This window comes from Bos indicus, chromosome 10 (assembly GCF_029378745.1).
Source record: "Bos indicus isolate NIAB-ARS_2022 breed Sahiwal x Tharparkar chromosome 10, NIAB-ARS_B.indTharparkar_mat_pri_1.0, whole genome shotgun sequence".
Taxonomy (NCBI): Eukaryota; Metazoa; Chordata; class Mammalia; order Artiodactyla; family Bovidae; genus Bos; species Bos indicus.
Window position 1 is genome coordinate 28,482,656 of NC_091769.1, and position 17,258 is coordinate 28,499,913.

General features: G+C 38.9%; 2 protein-coding genes across 2 annotated transcripts in view; one reads left to right on the top strand and one right to left on the bottom strand.

Annotated features, from left to right (window-relative positions):
* Window positions 1–17,258, bottom strand: part of CHRM5 (cholinergic receptor muscarinic 5) — an 88,419-nt gene that overhangs the window by 49,016 nt on the left and 22,145 nt on the right. The window lies entirely within an intron of this gene.
* The window catches only part of AVEN (apoptosis and caspase activation inhibitor), a 192,058-nt gene that overhangs the window by 28,908 nt on the left and 145,892 nt on the right, over window positions 1–17,258 (top strand). Inside the window, exon 2 of the mRNA XM_070797218.1 lies at window positions 10,717–10,894. Within this exon, the coding sequence (XP_070653319.1) occupies window positions 10,717–10,894 (178 nt within the window). The remainder of the gene's footprint in view (window positions 1–10,716; window positions 10,895–17,258) is intronic.

Consider the following 17,258-nt stretch of genomic DNA (forward strand, 5'->3'; position numbering starts at 1 on the left):
AAGAGAATTTTACCAGACACGGTTATTCAGGCTCACTGTGCCGCGGCCCAGCTTCAAGGCGCTCGGCTTGTGTGCACTCCATAATCCTGGTCCTGGGGTTTGCGTCTTGTCCTTGTGGATTGAGAGCTTTGAGAAAATCCACCTTTCTCTAATGCCAGGTAAAAAGCTCTCTCCCTTCCTTACATGTCTTTGCTGCCCTTTCTTTTAATTAAAGTTTTTTCCTCCCTAATGTTGGGAGAGCTTCCTAAAGGTCACACTTGAAGAGAACAGAAGAGAAATGCAGATTGTAGCATGCTGTCCTTTCACAGGGGAAATCATCTAGCGAATTTCTTTGCCTCCGGAAAGTGCATTTTCTTTGTCTCATTTCTCAATTTTGGTTAAAGCACTGTGGGTGGGAAGGAAAGGATTTTTACTGATATGTACTCACTGACTCGATGGACATGAGTCTCAGTGAACTCTGGGAGTTGGTGATGGACAGGGAGGCCTGGCGTGCTGCGATTCATGGGGTCGCAAAGAGTCGGACACGACTGAGCAACTGATCTGATCTGATCTGACTCATGATGTCGTTATGTTGATGGCAGAGGAACAGAAAAGGCAGTTCAGCCTGAAAAGAAGGGCATGGGAGCTCGAGCGTCCTGCAAATGTTATGCATTGTGTGGCGAATGCAGGGCTCATGGTTAACGCAGGCACTTGTCTTCAGTGCCATCCACAGAATATTTGCCTTTGAAATCTCTAAATATGATGTAGAAGTTGTCATCCGAATTCTGTGGACGCTCAGGGAGCCGACTGACCGGGCCTGCGTCCTTTTCAGGTTAACGTTGTCATGTGTAAGTGCTCTTGAAGATAAAAGATTGTAATGTTAAAAGAAAAATCAGCATGCCCACAAAAGAGAAATATTATGCATTGTGTCCAGATTCTGTTCATCAGGGAAGAACTGAGTAGGAGGACAAATTCAAAAGAGGAGCTTCAGATGGTGGGAAGCAAGCGATGGAAGCATACATCCGCTCATCTAGGTGTCAGATAAGACATGTACCAAGGACGGCTTTTCAGGTGATTCCTTCCTCCTCACTCGGTCAGGGTGTGTACGGGCTGCCCCGCATTATACATGGTAGGGACTTAAGAGAAGTCTCTTAGGTCCATTTGTTCTTTCATGTGAAATGGCAAATTAAACAGCTCTTGCTGAGTAGGGCCTGAGTTAAGCCCTTGTCTTTAAAGAGAGAACAGCTAAAAAGTGTTCTTTTATCTCAGGAAATTTGACCTAGTTAAGCTTATAGGTTTTTGCCACAAGGAAAGTAAGATTGTAATTCAGTCAAGGGATCTGAATGAGGTGACATATAGAACTTGTATGAAGGCACACAGATTTCTAGCCTCACAGCTGTAACTTTGAAAGTCACTATGGAAAGTGCAGTGAAAATTGTAGTCTATTTGAGTTGTGAGGCAGTGTGAGAACTGTACTCTACCAGATGGTGGCATTCATTCTTTAATTAACAAGGACAGACAGCATAAGATTTAAATCACACCTGTTTGTAGTTTTTTTTCACATTTTATCAGTCTGTCATTCGTTGACATCATCATTTATTTCAGTTCCAACAATTTTTGCAAATGTTAATCAACTTCCCTGTTAAATTGCATGTTTTTCTTCATGTCATTGATTATATGTGTCTTCTCCCCCCAGTCTCTGGTCATTTTTATTGCTTTTAACTATAAGTGATTTATTACTATCATTTCCCCATTCGTGAATCTTGCTATTTCCAATGATTAACATGAACAGGTTACCATGGATACATTTTTGTGAACTTTGTGTGGTTGGTAAGTTTTGGGAGTGGGTATGACCTGTTTCAACTGTATTTCATCTGTATACATGTAATTGATTATGTGTAAGTAAGGTCTTTTCTGTCTTCCAGGGCTTCTTTGAAATTAAAGATAATTTCATGAATGAGTTTTGATAGATACAAGGTGGTGTTATTGTAGGAAAGGTGGTTTCATACATCAGATGCTTCTTGAATCATCAGTTTCTGGCTGACTACATCTCTTCTGTACAGTCATGGAGAATTTTAGAAATGTAGAATAATCAATGATAATGATTAAGGAATTAGAACTTTGTTGTTATGAAGGAGGAAATATGGTTAATTTATGTAAGAGAAAACGCAGACCCGGGAGACAGGCCCAGTGTGATATCTACATGATCTTGCCTGAGGGCAGAAGGTGGGCCAGGGCTACCCAGGCTCTTTCTAGATTGATAATTCTTTACTAATTAAGTTCTCTCTGGTGATTTGAAAGTTTCGAGAGTGTCTTAAAATTGGCCAGATAAACAACAGCTATTTAGTGGCCTGTGATTTTTCTGGAAAGTGGAAGGTGATGACCTTAAGACCTCAGTAACTAAGGAAACCAACCTTGTGTTGATAGAGAAGTGAGGTGAAAATTTAACTGAGACAGTCAAAAAGAATCTGGCCTGTAGAGAACAAACTAGAGGTTACTAGTAGAGAGAGAGAAGAAGCGGGTAGGGGCAAGATAGGGGCAGGGGTTTAAAGGTATAAAATGAGCTACGAACAAGGATATCTTACACAGCAAAGGGAATATAGCCAATATTTTACAATAACTATAAATGAAATGGTGGTGGTGATTTTAGTTGCTAAGTTGTGTCCAATTCTTGTGACCCCATGGACTGTAGCCTGCCAGGCTCCTCTGTCCATGAGGATTCTCTAGGAAAGAATACTGGAGTGGGTTGCCAGTTCCTTCTCCAGGGGATCTTCCTGACCCAGGAAATGAACCCAGGTCTCCTGCGTTGCAAACAGATTCTTTACCAACTGAGCTACGAGGGAAGCCCCATAAATATTAACCTTTCAAAATTGTGAATCACTATGTAGTGTACTTTAAACTTCTGTAATCTTGTACATCAACTATACTTAAGTAAAGACAGATTAATTAAAAAAAGGAAAACCTGGCTGTTTGCAGTTAAACCCATGCAGTGTAATCCCTGGGAAGACTGAACAGAGGCTGGTGTGCCTGAAGTGCCGTTTGCTTTCTTAGGAAGAGTAAGCTGTCAGTGGCTGTGGTGGAGGAGGGTATGTTTTGTACACTGAACTTGCCCAAAGATGCTCAGTCTACATGCACTCCACATATGAAGGTTGATTATTTTTGTGTTCAGAAAACCTTTTAGTCAAATGTTTTAATAAAGCAAAGTTTTTATTTGAAGGCCTTTTAGTTGGATTTCTAGTTATTGTTTGAGATCGTAACCATAGCAAGAAGCAAATTGTCTTGGTTATAATTACGTTTAGTGCCTTTACTGGAAAAAACCATTGATGTTAATTGAATTTGTGGAATTTTACCTGAGAGTTGGGACTTACAAGGTGGATTAATTTGGTAACTTTGAAACCTTTTTTTAGCCTGAATTCTTAAATGGAGCTCAAGTTGTAAAGCAGATAAAATGAAACTGATTCATTCTATTGCCACCCACATCCTCCTTTCCATAAGGACTTCCATTAAAGGACTTACACAAAAGATAGTTTAAAATCACCAGTTGGCCCAGTGAAAGTTACTGCAGCCTAATTTCCCAGACTGCCGTTCAGTCATGAAAGCAATAAACTCTCAAGCTCTTAGGTGGGCTGCCAGCAAATGGTAATTAGCTTTCTCTGCCTCCTATTTTTAGGCAATTTTGGAAACAATTACACAGGTGAGACAGATAGAAGGACTTGAGAAAAATGTAAGGACTACGGTGAAAGAGGCGGAGAAGGCAATGGCAACCCACTCCAGTGTTCTTGCCTGGAGAATCCCGGGGACGGGGGAGCCTGGTAGGCTGCCGTCTATGGGGTCGCACAGAGTCGGACATGACTGAAGTGACTTAGCAGCGGCAGCAGCAGGGTGAAAGAGGAGCCCTGTGGAGAAGTGTCATTGAACAGCTGCTTTGAAGGTGGGGTTACCATTTTCTCTGTTCTCAGGGGCCTCTTCCTTCTCTTCTTTCGCATACACGGATCACAAGGAGGGACAAGAAAAGAGGTTGTATACAGTTTTTGTGCTGGAAAAACCGTCGAATTTCAATACAGTCTGGATCACTTTTTTTCCTAGTTCTTAATGGCCACAGTAATTTGGAGCTCTAATGCTATGTACATTGTTCTGGACTCAATAAATAATTTATGTATGTATGCCATATATTACACTTACTAACTTTTTCAAATATGATCGTGCTCCAATATGTATTTTATTTAATACACAATGACAAATGGAAATATCCTTCTTGGTATACCTGTATACTATGTACATGGTATATTTTTTATGCAGTCATTTATTAAAATTTAGCTTCTTGAAATGATACAAAAATTATTTTTGCTAGCACTTTTTAAAACTTTTTATTTTATACTGGAGTATAGTTGACTAACAGTGTTGTGCTACTTCAGGTGTACAACATTATTTATTCTTTTTCAAAGTCTTTTTCCATTTAGGTTGTTATCTAATATTGAGCAGAGTTCCCTGTGCTATACACTTGGTCCTTGTTGGTTGCTGCTACTGCTGCTGCTAAGTCGCTTCAGTCTTGTCCAGCGCTGTGCGACCCCATAGACGGCAGCCCACCAGGCTCCCCCGTCCCTGGGATTCTCCAGGCAAGAACACTGGAGTGGGTTGCCATTTCCTTCTCCAATGCATGAAAGTGGAAAGTGAAAGTGAAGTTGCTCAGTCGTGTCTGACTCTTTGAGATCCCATGGACTGCAGCCCACCAGGCTCCTCTGTCCCTGGGATTTTCCAGGCAAGAGTACAGGAGTGGGGTGCCATTGCCTTCTCCACCTTGTTGGCTGTCCACTTTAAATATGCTAGTGTGTACATGTCAATCCCAAACTCCTTAACTATCCCTCCCATCACTCTTCCCCTCGGGTAGCAGTAAGTTCATTCTCTAAGTTTGAAGCACACTTTTCTAATACTAAAAGCTGTTCTTGAACTCTGAACTATGATCAGTTTCTGCTTATGACCCAATGATTATGTAAGATAAAAATAACCTTAATAGAGTTATAGATATAAAAGTTGTCAACTAGACTATTAACTAATGATATGTTTTAGAGTTTTATAACATTTAAAAATTTTATAGTAGGATGAATTAATATAATTTTCCAGTTACACTGTAGCATTTTTGGTTGGCTGTATTTGACTTTTTAACTTAATTACTGAAATTAGTTTTCAGTGACTTTCTGTAGGGGAGTTTCCTTAAATATGCTTTCTTTCATATATATATATATTTTATCTCACTCTGTCCCTCCTGTGGTATAATTACATTTTATGAGGAACAAACAAGGTTGTTGAAAAATGTGTGATTGATTATTTTCAACTTCCTTATTAGGTTCAAATCAGGAAAGCCTTTTCTATACTCATTTACTCCAGAAGAAAGTAGAACAGGGACCTTCAGAACCTAGGTTCCCGAGTATAAAAGGCTTTAAAGAGGATATGTTGTCTAGGTATGTATTAGTAGCATCCCAAATTATACTGGCTTATCTGCAAGCTCTTCATGATAAAGATAAGCATTAAATATCAACTGTTGCTTTTTTGGAAAAAAGAAAGTAAGAGGATGTTTTAAATATAATGTCGATCAAACATAGTGTTCATAGGCTGGCCAATTAAATTTAAGTTGTTGTAAGTTAATGTAAATTATTGTTATAAGAAAAATAGGACCTCATCTTCAGGGAGTAAATCTTTTTATTGGTTCTGCTGTGTATATTGGTACCTTTTGTTTAGCTCTAGCCATTACTGAAAATGGGGTGTTGAAGTCTCCAGATATTATTGTTGAACTATTGATATTTTCCCCCATAATTCTGTCAGTTTTTGCTTCCTATACTGTGAGGTTCTCTTGTTAGCAGCATATGTTTAAATGTTGTTATCTTTCTGATGGATTGACCCTTTTATCATTGAACAATGTTCTTTGTCTCTTGTAACAGCTTTTCCTTGAAGTCTATTTTGTCTGAAATTTGAATAGCCACCCCAGTTTTCTTTTGCATACTATTTGCATAGAGTATCTTTTCCCATTCTTTTACTTCATTTTAATGATATTTTAATCTTTGAATCTAACATATTTCCTGCAGACAGCATATAGTTGGATTTTAAAAGAATCTATTCTGCCTGTTTTTCCATTTTTCCTTCTTTAATCTATTTATATTTAATATTTTTATTGACACAGTTGGGTATTTATATCTGCCATTTTACTTTTTTTCTTCCACAGGTCTCATGTATATCTTTCCTATATTCCACTTTTACTGCTTTCTTTTGCACCAAGTGAATATTTTTAGTGCAACAGTTTAATTCTTTTAATTTTCCCCCCACTTTTTAAAGAAGTTGTTTCCTTAGTGGTTGCTCTAGGGCTTACCATTTATATTTTAACTTAGAATTTTCATCAACTAAGTTAATTCCAGTGAGATATAGAGACATTAATAGAGCTCTATTCCTCTTTTCCGCTTTTTGTTGTTCTATTGTTTTATGTATATTACCTCTATATGTCACAAAGCTAATCATATTTTGTTATAATTATTACCTTATATAATTTTATGTCTTTTAAAGACTATGAGAGAAGAAAGAGGAGTAAGCATATATTTATAGCTTTTATTGCAAGAGCCTTATTGTTGGGTTTATAACATATAGAAATATAATTATGCACTTATTATTTTATAACTGCTTTTAAAGTCGGTTATTAAAGGAGAAGCTGATTTAGATATATGATTTGCAAATATTTCTCCCGCTCTGTAGGTTGCCTTTCACTTTGTTGGTGGTTTCCCTTGCTGTGCAGAAGCTTTGTAGGTTGATGTAATCCTACTTGTTTATTTTTGTTTTTGTTGTCAAGTCCAAAAACTTACTTACAAGACTGATGTCAAGCAATTTACCACCTATTATTTCTCCTAGGAGTTTTATGGTTTCAGAGCTTACATTCAAGTTTTTGATCCATTTTGAGTTTTTTGTATATGGTGTAAGATAGGGGCCCAGTTTCATTCTTTTGAATGTAGCTCGCCAGTGTTCCCATCACCATTTAAAGAAGAGACTGTTTTTTTTCCCTCTCCATTGTATATTCTTAGCTTCTTTGCCATATATTAATTGACCATATGTGTGTGGGGTTATTTCGGGGCTCTTCATTCTGTTCCATTGAACTGTGTCTGTTTTTATGCCAATACTATACTGTTTTGATTGGTATAGCTTTGAAATATAGTTTGACACCAGGAATTGTGATGCTTTGGCTCTTTGGGGTCTTTGTGTTTCCTCAGGACTTCCCTGGTGGCTCAGAAGGTAAAGCGAATTTTAGGATTGTTTGTTTTATTTCTGTGAAAAATGCCATTGGAATTTTAATAGAAATTGCATTGAAGCTGTAGATTGCTTTGGATAGTATGGACATTTAACTATTCTTCAGATCTATAAGCATGAACTACTTTTCCATTCATTTTGTATTGTTGATTTCTTTCATCAATGTCTTATAGTACACAGTATACACCAGGCATTTCATAATAATGTTTATATAATGATGCCTTCCTATTTAGTTTTCACATTGCTTTCATCAGTATTTTCTTATTTATTCTGCTCTTTCTCCCATCATGGGATTTTGCAAATTTTATCCTGTCCCAGATTTTTGCAAAATGAAGTAAACATAAAATCTCTAGGAGTTTTAAGATATACCTTTCTCTAAGTTACGTCAGATGTCTTCCAAACTTTATTACCTCTTACTACCCTCTTGTGATGGAGGCTAATGATGACTCTTGTCTCCACATTTAGGTGGAGATAATGAGATTCTTGTTCAGTGATTCTTCTGAGTTGGGGATTAGTGAGTCATTCAGCAGCAAGGCCCAAGCTATTATATACACTTTGTAAATATTAAATGATGGTGATGGCAGGATCATTAATTCTATCTAGATCTCCAGTCTCCCATTTCAGTGCTTATTTCTGGTTAATAGTTCCTTGGGTGTTTCAGATCATAATCCTTTCACATCCAGCTAATTATTTTGCTCAGGTTTACATTTTTGCAAGGGGCTATATCTGTGTTCAAAGTTTTCTACTAACTGGAGAAGCCTCTCTGAACTCTCCTTACCCAGTGGGTCAACAAAAGAATATTGAATTTTCCCAAATTAAACCCTGCAGATACTTTCAGCTGTAGTCTACCTATCAGATTCTCATCAGTTGCAAGGTATTTTCTTTGACATGTTCCTGGCATTTGTTATTTATATAGCAGATCTCATTCAGTCATTTATCTTTAATTTGCCATCATCTTTTGGTTCTGAGAAGCTTTCAGGAATGTTTCAGACAGGTTTCACGTTAGGTTTCACATTAGGTTTCAGGCAGCCTTCAAGATCTCTAGATTATAACGTGGATTGCCATCTTTTTGTGCTGTCCAGGAGGTTTATGATGACATATGAGGGCTGAAAGTGATCTTGAAAGGTCGCTTACTCCATTGCTTCATGAAAGCTTATGAAATTTGATTCAGGCAAGGATTATTGACTAGTTTTAAACTTGATATGTGAATGGTTGATGGGCAACCTGAAATTTGTAGTGGACCAAAATAACACCACACAGATAATTTGCTTGATGCAACAGGGAAAAACCTCACTATGGTGGGTAGATCAGGCTTCATGATACAAACTCATTGGTTAGTCTTAGCTTTACTTATGTTGGGGCTTCCCTGGCGGCTCAGATGCTAAAGAATCTGCCTGTAATGCAGACCTGGGCCAGGTCTTCTCTGGGTCAGGAAGATCCCCTGGGGAAGGGAATGGCTACCCATTCCAGTATTCTTGCTTGGAGAATTCCATGGACAGGGAAGTCGGGCGGGCTACAGTCCCTAGGGTCACAAAGCATTGGACATGACTGAGCAACTAACACTTTCTGCTTTCCCACTTTACTCATGGCTCAGCCATTTATCATATGTTATTCACCATCTGTGATGTATTTTAGCCAAAAATATTTAACTCAAGTCTATTGAGCTTTTAGATTAAAAATGTTTTTTATCCACTATTTCCTATAAATTAATATACTAATGCCACAAGGAAATAACCAGACAGAACGTGGGTCCTTTTGCCTTCTTCAGTAAATAAATGTCATAAAAATAGAGGTTGTGGTAGATTCAAAGAGACTTAATGGACAAGCAGTGAGATATAATGCATGGTCTTGAATACTGTCTTGGAAAAACCAACTCTAAAGGAAATTTTGGGGATCAGTTAGGGAAATTTGGAAATAGTCTGGATGCTGTAGAGAATGAAATTTACTGAAGAGCAGAGGTGGAGAATATTGATGAAAAAGTCTGGTTACCAAAAGTATATATAAATATAAACATTGTAAAAGATCTGAAAGAATGTATAGCAAAGTGTTCATAGTGGTGTGCCTAGGTGATGGAAACCTGGGGTTTTTATTTTTTGGCTTGTCTCTCCCTCCTAATTTTCTGCAATATACATGTCCTGTTCCCATGTCAATAAAAGTGTAAAGTCTAACTCATCTTGTACAAATGGATTATTTTAATGTGCTTTACAAGTTTTATAGTATTTCATAAAGATTTTATAATCTTTGGCCTATTCATTTGAATTGTATCTTTAGATTCTATATGCATGATTTTTTAGTTTAATTCTTATTATGGAAAATTTCAAACATATACTAAAGTAGATAGAATTATATAATGAATTTCCAAATACTTATCATCCAGCTTCAGGAATCATCAATTATGCTCAGTTTATTTCATCTCTACCCACCAGTCCTCTCCACCTATGATTTTGAAGCAAATCCTACATCATAGCTTTACATCAATAAATAGTTCAATATTTATTTCTAAAAGATAAAAATATTTAACAAATAATTGTATCATACCAAACAATAAGCAGATAAAATATTTCCTTAATATAAGAAAATACCTTGTTATTGTTCACATTTCTTCAATGGTATTAGAAATGATTTTTTTTTTCTAGTTAAATTGTTTGATATGTATATTTGGTCATGTCATGCAGCCTGTGAAATCTTGGTTCCCTGACCAGGGATTGAACTCAGGCCATGGCAGTGAAAGCATCAATTCTTAACCACTGGTCTGCCAGAGAATTCCCACTAGTTATATTATTTGGATCAGAGTACAAATAAGTTCCCACAGTACAGTGGTTATGTGTCCATTGAGCTCTTTTAATCTATAGGTTTTTTTCCCCCTTCTCCCACCGTTTTCCCCTTGTAATTTATTTGTTGAAGAAACTAGACCTGTATCTTTTGTAATTTGTCACATTCTGCATTTTTCTGCATGCTCTCTCAATATTTTAATGCCCAAGACTGGAAACTATCGTCTGAAATGCATCTGAGCAGGGCTCCCATTTAAAGCTTATAAAATATACTTATGGGGTGTGTTTGTAAAATCTGTAAGTTGGAAGAAGTGATTTTTGCCTTTAAGTCTTTTGCCTGTGACTCTTACAGCCTTGATTATTTCAGTGAGAAATAACTCTTGAAATAGGATACATTCAGGTAGACTTTAGAGATTCAGTCACACAAATTTTAGGTAGGAACTCATCAGATTTCCTTTTGACAGCAAAATGAAAAGTTTGCCCAGAAAGCACAATGTATGATATAATGGGGTTCTCTTGAAATACTATTTAACGTTTTCAGAGAGCTTGGCTTATATAAGGTACTCTTTATTGTGATACCTATGTACTGTGTTTTTGTTTTGTTTTTAAATACTTTATTGCTAAGGCGACTAAGGTCAAAATTTCTACTGCCAGCTTATCGATTTGTCTCTAATGATTGCAGATTGAAGATGACAGTGATGCAGAAACCTATGGAGAAGAGAATGAAGAACAGGGAAATTATTCTAAAAGGAAGATAGTCTCTAACTGGGATCGATATCAAGACACTGAAAAAGAAGTTGATAATGAAAGTGGAGAATCACAGAGGGGGACAGATTTCAGTGTTCTTCTCAGCTCTGCAGGTATGAATCCCAGTTCATACTACTTAGTGCTATGAAAGTTGCATGGACATTTATATTCCTTTTTAAATAGCATTTTAATAACTAGCATTCATTGTTTGGATTTTAAATCCAGGTAAAGGACAGTATCTAATGGTTTGCAAGGAAAAAGGGATATTTCTTTCATTGGAAGCCTTGGGTTTCCACATACTGGTGTAGGATGACTTAAGTTCTGGTTGAAATGGGTAAAAGGCTTTATGGGAATGAAATGCTAAACTGTGCCCCGCTAAACTGGATAGGCTGATTTCAGAGGAATAGGTACTTAAGTTTATACAAAGTTTTATTATGTTTCTAGAATATATGTTCATTCTTCCTTCTTTTATAGCCAGGAATATACATACTAGCGGGTAGGCCCACTGAAGCCATGTGTACCCGAACACCACACTTTTTGTTTTTGAATAGTCTTCTTTATCAGTAAGGTGAAAAACTAATTACTTCTATGACCATCTGTTTAAGATTGACTCCCTGGAGTGATGCACAGCAGTGTGAAGCTGGAGAGTGGTGACAGGAAATGGAGCAAAGCTGGTTGTATAGAAGGCCATTTGCTACCAGGCTATGGCCTAAGAACTGAAGTGACGAATGACGGATAGACTTGTGGTTTTCAGGAGTTAGTGCTCATATTGATCAATATCTTGATTGTGGTGGTGAACACACAAACTTACACACACACTCATAATACATACAAGTGAGCACAAATAAGACGGGAAGTCTGAATAAGATTGGATTCTATGTCAAATGTCAATTCCTGAGTGGCATATTCCACTATATAGTTTTGAAAAATGTTATCATTGGGGCCAACTGTATAGGAGATCTTGCTGTATTATTTCTTATAACTATGTGAATTTATAATTGCCTCAAAAAATTTCCAGATTAAAAAAAGTAAAGGATGAAGCCGTGAGAAGCAGAGAAATAAAATGACAGTAGTGTTTTCAGATAGTTGGTTTTGAATTCCCTCTTCTTCCCAGCTTTTATGTTGCAGTTAAGTTGTACACTTTTTTTTCTCATCTACCTGTATTTTTAAATGCCTGTACCAAACTTAGAATCATAAAGTGAATTCTCTTCTAACTTAATAGAAGAAACCCTTTGAGTAGGAAAGGAAGAGGTAAGGGGAGAGAGAATTAGATATGAATAGAACAGACGGAGAAGGCGATGGCACCCCACTCCAGTACTCTTGCCTGGAAAATCCCATGGACGGAGGAGCCTGGTGGGCTGCAGTCCATGGGGTCGCTAAGAGTTGGACACGACTGAGCGACTTCACTTTCACCTTTCACTTTCATGCATTGGAGAAGGAAACGGCAACCCACTCCAGTGTTCTTGCCAAGGGAATCCCAGGGACGGGGGAGCCTGGTGGGCTGCCGTCTATGGGGTCGCACAGAGTTGGACACGACTGAAGCGACTTAGCAGCAGCAGGAGAACAGATTCAGCCTGGGGTCATTATGTTTATGCCAGTAGCATCACCCCTTTGTGTGGTTGGTGGCGTCCAACTTGCTGACTGTTCAGTGATGGGTTTTTCGCCACTCAGATGGGTGTTTCCTTCTTCTTGTCTGCATTTTGGCCAGTTATGGATTTATAAGCTCTTTTCTTCAAATAGGAGAAAGGTGAAATGTGAGCTGGTCAGTTTCAGTTCTTAATCAGCTGCTTTGCTAAAAGATTTAGGGGGAAAATTGAAGTACTGCAATAAAGTTAACATGTGGACTTCCTACCAGTGGATTTGACTGAATCACTTGTGTAGTCAGTTACTAGGACACTATCTGGCAATAAATTATACTGTATAAATGTTTGAAGGCAATTCAGAATTCTAGTCTAACCCAACTCTTATGTGCATTGGCTTATGATTTTGGTGACTTATTTTAGTGTTTTATTTATAACTTAAAGCTTGGCATGGTTTGGGTCTCATATGTATTTTTCTTATAGCCTGTCTCTGCTTACTGATTTCCTGAGTGGCTTGTTTATCTGTAGTTAGTTTCTTGGGAAATCACAGCCATCCCATCTTGATATGTGCTTACATTTCTTCCCCACTCTGCTGCCGATTCTATCATTTTCTTTTCACTGCAGCATAAGCCTGAGAAGAGCTGCCATGCTTTCTTCCTCTCTGGTGGGGATAGGGCTATGTTGGTTTACTTTTGAGAAGTGGAGTTCATTCTGTAATCATAAAACATTAAGAATGTCCTATAGACAGGCTGACCATATTCCTTAGAATGATTGTGACTTTTAATATACTGTCCTAGTTTGTATAAATACATTTATAACTCAGAAAAAATATCATAGACGTTCACATCATGAACTTTCCTAGATACTGACACATTGCTCTCCAAAGAGGAGACAAGCTGAACTTCCTAGTTTTTGCCAATATGTAGAGCTGTTAAACCTTTTTTCTTTTTCTTTTGGCCAATTGATTGAGTGGTATCTAGTTGAGATTTCTTCAACAATTATTGGAGCACCCACCATTTCCAGGTACCATTTCAGAGGATGAGCATACAGAAGTGAAACAGAACAGACACAAACACCTGCATTGTGGAGTTAACATTCTAGAGGGTGGAGACGCACAATAAAGAAAAGGAAACTGTATAAGATATTAAATGGCTACAATTAGGATAGAAATGAAATGAGGAGGGGCTGTTACCATTTTATAAAGGTGGCCAGAGAAAGTCATACCGATAAGATGACGTTTGAATAAAGACCTGAGGAAGGTGAGGGGGCAGGCATTGAGGATGTGTGTGGGAAGAGTGTTCCAGGCAGAGAGAGGAGCAAGTTCAAAGGCTCTGAGATAGGAGTAAAGGAAATAACACAGAGGCAGCATGGCTGGAGCAAAGTAAGCAGGTAGGCATCGAAGTCAGAGAGGTGTCACGTGACCAGACCCCATGGAAGCTTATAGACCGTTATAAAGATGTTGGCTTTTATTCTGAGTGAAATGTGTAGCCAGTGGAGGGTTTTGAAGAGAAGAGTGATACAGCTCACTCTTGTTTTAATAGGTCAGTGTATCTGCTGAGTTGGAAAAGCCTGAAGACAGGTGAGGGAAGGAGCAGGTAGACCAGAGAGGGTACTGCAGTAAAGCTGTTCTCAGTACCCATGGGAGACTGGTTCCAGCACTTTTAGCAGATACCAACATCTGCAGATGCTCAAGCTCCTTACGTAACAGTCAACTGTCTGTCTCTGTGGCGTAATAGGTGGTATGCAGCCCAGTCAAGTCTCTGTTTCTGTGGACTCAGCATCTGCAGATTTCCATCTGTGGATGAGGAACCTGCAGATATGGAAGGCCGACTGTCATGCAGACAGGCATTGATGGTAGCAGGGGCCAGGGGTGGGAGCTGTGGAGGTGGTGAAACATGGTGGAGTTTTGGATCTATTTTGGAAGGAATGTTTCGCAGGTGGCGCTAGTGATAACTCGCCTGCCAGTGCAGGAGACGTAAGAGACATGGATTCAATTCCTGAGTCAGGAAGATTGCCTGGAGGAGAGCATGGCAGCCCTCGCCAGGATTCTTGCCTGGAGAATCCCATGGACAGAGGAGCCTGGCAGGCTACAGTCCATAGGATTGCAAGAGCTGGGCATGACTGAAGTGACTTCACGTGCAGAGCAAGCACAAATGTAGGGTATGAGATTGGACTTGCAAATGTGGGTATGAGATGAAAAGATGCATAAAGATGATGCCAAGATTCTGGCCTGAACAGCTAGAAGAAGGGGGTTAACATTAACTGAGATGGATAAAACTGTAGGAGGTTCTCAGTTTACATGTGTTAAAAGTGAGATGCCAGTTAGACATCTGTATTAGTCAGAATCCTGTAGGAAATAGATGGTACACTCAGTATAATTATAAGGCAGTTTTAACAAAGGAATCACTTACAAAGATGTGGGTAGGATGTAGAGGAAACACAAAGACAGTACGGTGTTGGGAGGGCGGGTAAAGACAGAGATGTTAACATCCCTGTTACTAGAACGCTGAAGGAGAGCGTCATGTGAGATGTTTACCTTGAGAGGATGAATCACCTTGGTCAAAAGATGTAGCCAGCAAAGGTGGCTCCACCAGGAGAAGGACAGGGCGATAAGTACTCCGGTCTTAGACTCCTTTTTTCCTCCATTGTCCTGCCACGGCTTCCCATAAGCCTAACCTACTGAAAGTCAGAAGGCAAGGAAAACCTGTAGCTGTGATCTGTATAGACCAACCTCTGGGCAGAACAGGGAGAAGACCAGTGGAGACTGAATCTGGACTGGAGCACAGCGCCCGGCAGGAAATGCTGGAAATGTCAAGTGGAGTGTTGGATGAAGGTGTCTGGAGTTCAGGACCCAGGTTTGGATAGGAGATTCACATGTGGGTGAAGCCAGCCTGTAGATGGTGTTGAAAGTCACAAGAACGTGTGAGATGTCCAAGGGAATTACTGGCTAGAAAGGTACTGAGCACTGGGTACCACAGTGTCTAGTGGTTACGGATGAGAAAAAACCAGCAAAGGGGAATGAACATATTTCCAAGAAAAAAGAGGGGTCAGTGTCAAATGCAGCTGATGACAAGCAAGAATTGACAGCTGAATTTACTAGTGATCTTAGCTAAAGCAGTTTTACTGGAGTGGTGGGATAAACTCTTCTTGCATTTAATAAGAATATGGAAGGAGAGACATGTCAGAGAAAGTATAAACAACTATTAATATTGAGTTTTGTTCTAAAGGGAAGGAGAGTTATGGGCTGATGGGGGAAGTGGATCAAAACGTATTTTTTTAAACATGGGAGAAGTAATTCAATGTTTACTGGTTGATAAAAACATCCAGAAAAGAGGTAAAAAATAATCTGAGAAGAGATGAGAATTGAGGATCTGTGTTCTTTGGTCTCCATGAGATGATGGAATCATTTGTAGAGATGGAGTTGATTGCCCACTGCTAGGGGCTTGGACAGTTTTTCAACTGTGATTGGAGGATACTCAGACTTCCCAGGTGGCGCTAGTGGTAAAGAACCCACCTGCCAGTGCAGGAGACAGAAGAGATGTTCCATCCCGGGGTTGGGAAGATCCCCTGAAGAAGGGCATGGCAACCCATTTCAGTATTCTCGTCTGGAGAATCCCATGGAGAGAGGAGCCTGCTTGGCTACAGTCCATAGGGTCACAAAACTTCAGACATGACTGAAGCGACTCAGCACACACACACACATGCGTGCACACACACATAATATTTAGGTAGTTGGATAGATGTGATGGGGGTTTGAGGAAACTCTCTTCTGGTTCTTTGTTTTCTTAGTGAAATAAGAAAGCTGTAAGTGAGAGTCAGAGAGGAGATACTGGAAATGTGAGGAGAGGGTAGAAGTTAAGAGAGAGTTATCTATAGGAAAAGAAACATCATGGTTGCCAAAAAGAGAAAGGAGGGGAGGGTAAATTAGGAGCATGGGATTAACAGATACACACTACTTTATATAAAATAGAAAAACAATAGGATCCCACTGTATAGCACAGGGAACTAGATTCAATATCTTATTCAGTAATGAAAAATAATCTGAAAAGTAAAACTGAATCACTTTGTTGTATATCTGAAATAACACAGTACTGTAAATCAACTACATTTCAATAATAAAAAATACTAAAAAAAGCAGCACATAGTAGACCAGGGTGTAGGAACTTGAATGAAATAGGAAAATGTGATATGGTTGCTGAGAGCTAATGGAAGCCCACTGGAGGTTGATGGTCATGAGTTTAAGGTGAGAAAGGGTATGTTTCCTCCCATTCACCTTCTGTTGTATGGGTGCAAGTATATATAACTGAAGTATACAATACCTCAGTGGGATTCTATTCATATAAAGTTCAAACAGGAGGAAAAAGAAGTAAATAGTGTTGTTTAGGGATGCATGTTTAAACGGTAAAATGAAAATCAAGGAAATGATTATTATAAAAATCAGGACTGTGGTCACCTCCAGTGGAGAGATAAGGGGTAATAACTGGGGAGGGGTGTGTAGTGGGTGTGGGGAGTGGGGATGAGGGAAATGGCTCTGTTGATGGCTGAATTCTGTTTCTTGATCTGGATAGTAGTTACTTATGTTTGTTTAATAATTCTTTAAATTGTGTATATGTATTGCTTATGTATCTCTCTATATAAGGAAATGGCAACCCACTCCAGTGTTCTTGACTGGAGAACCCCAGGGACGGGGGAGCCTGATGGGCTGCTGTCTGTGGGGTCGCACAGAGTCGGACACGACTGAAGCAACTTAGCAGCAGCAACATATAAGGAAAAAAGTCTAAAAGTGGATTTCTTATGGTAGAATTTCAGATACTACCACAGACCAAAAGAAGCCTTTTGAGAGAGGCAGGCTGTATTTGCACCTTCAACTTGTGTGTTCGACGTGCAGGTGCTTTCT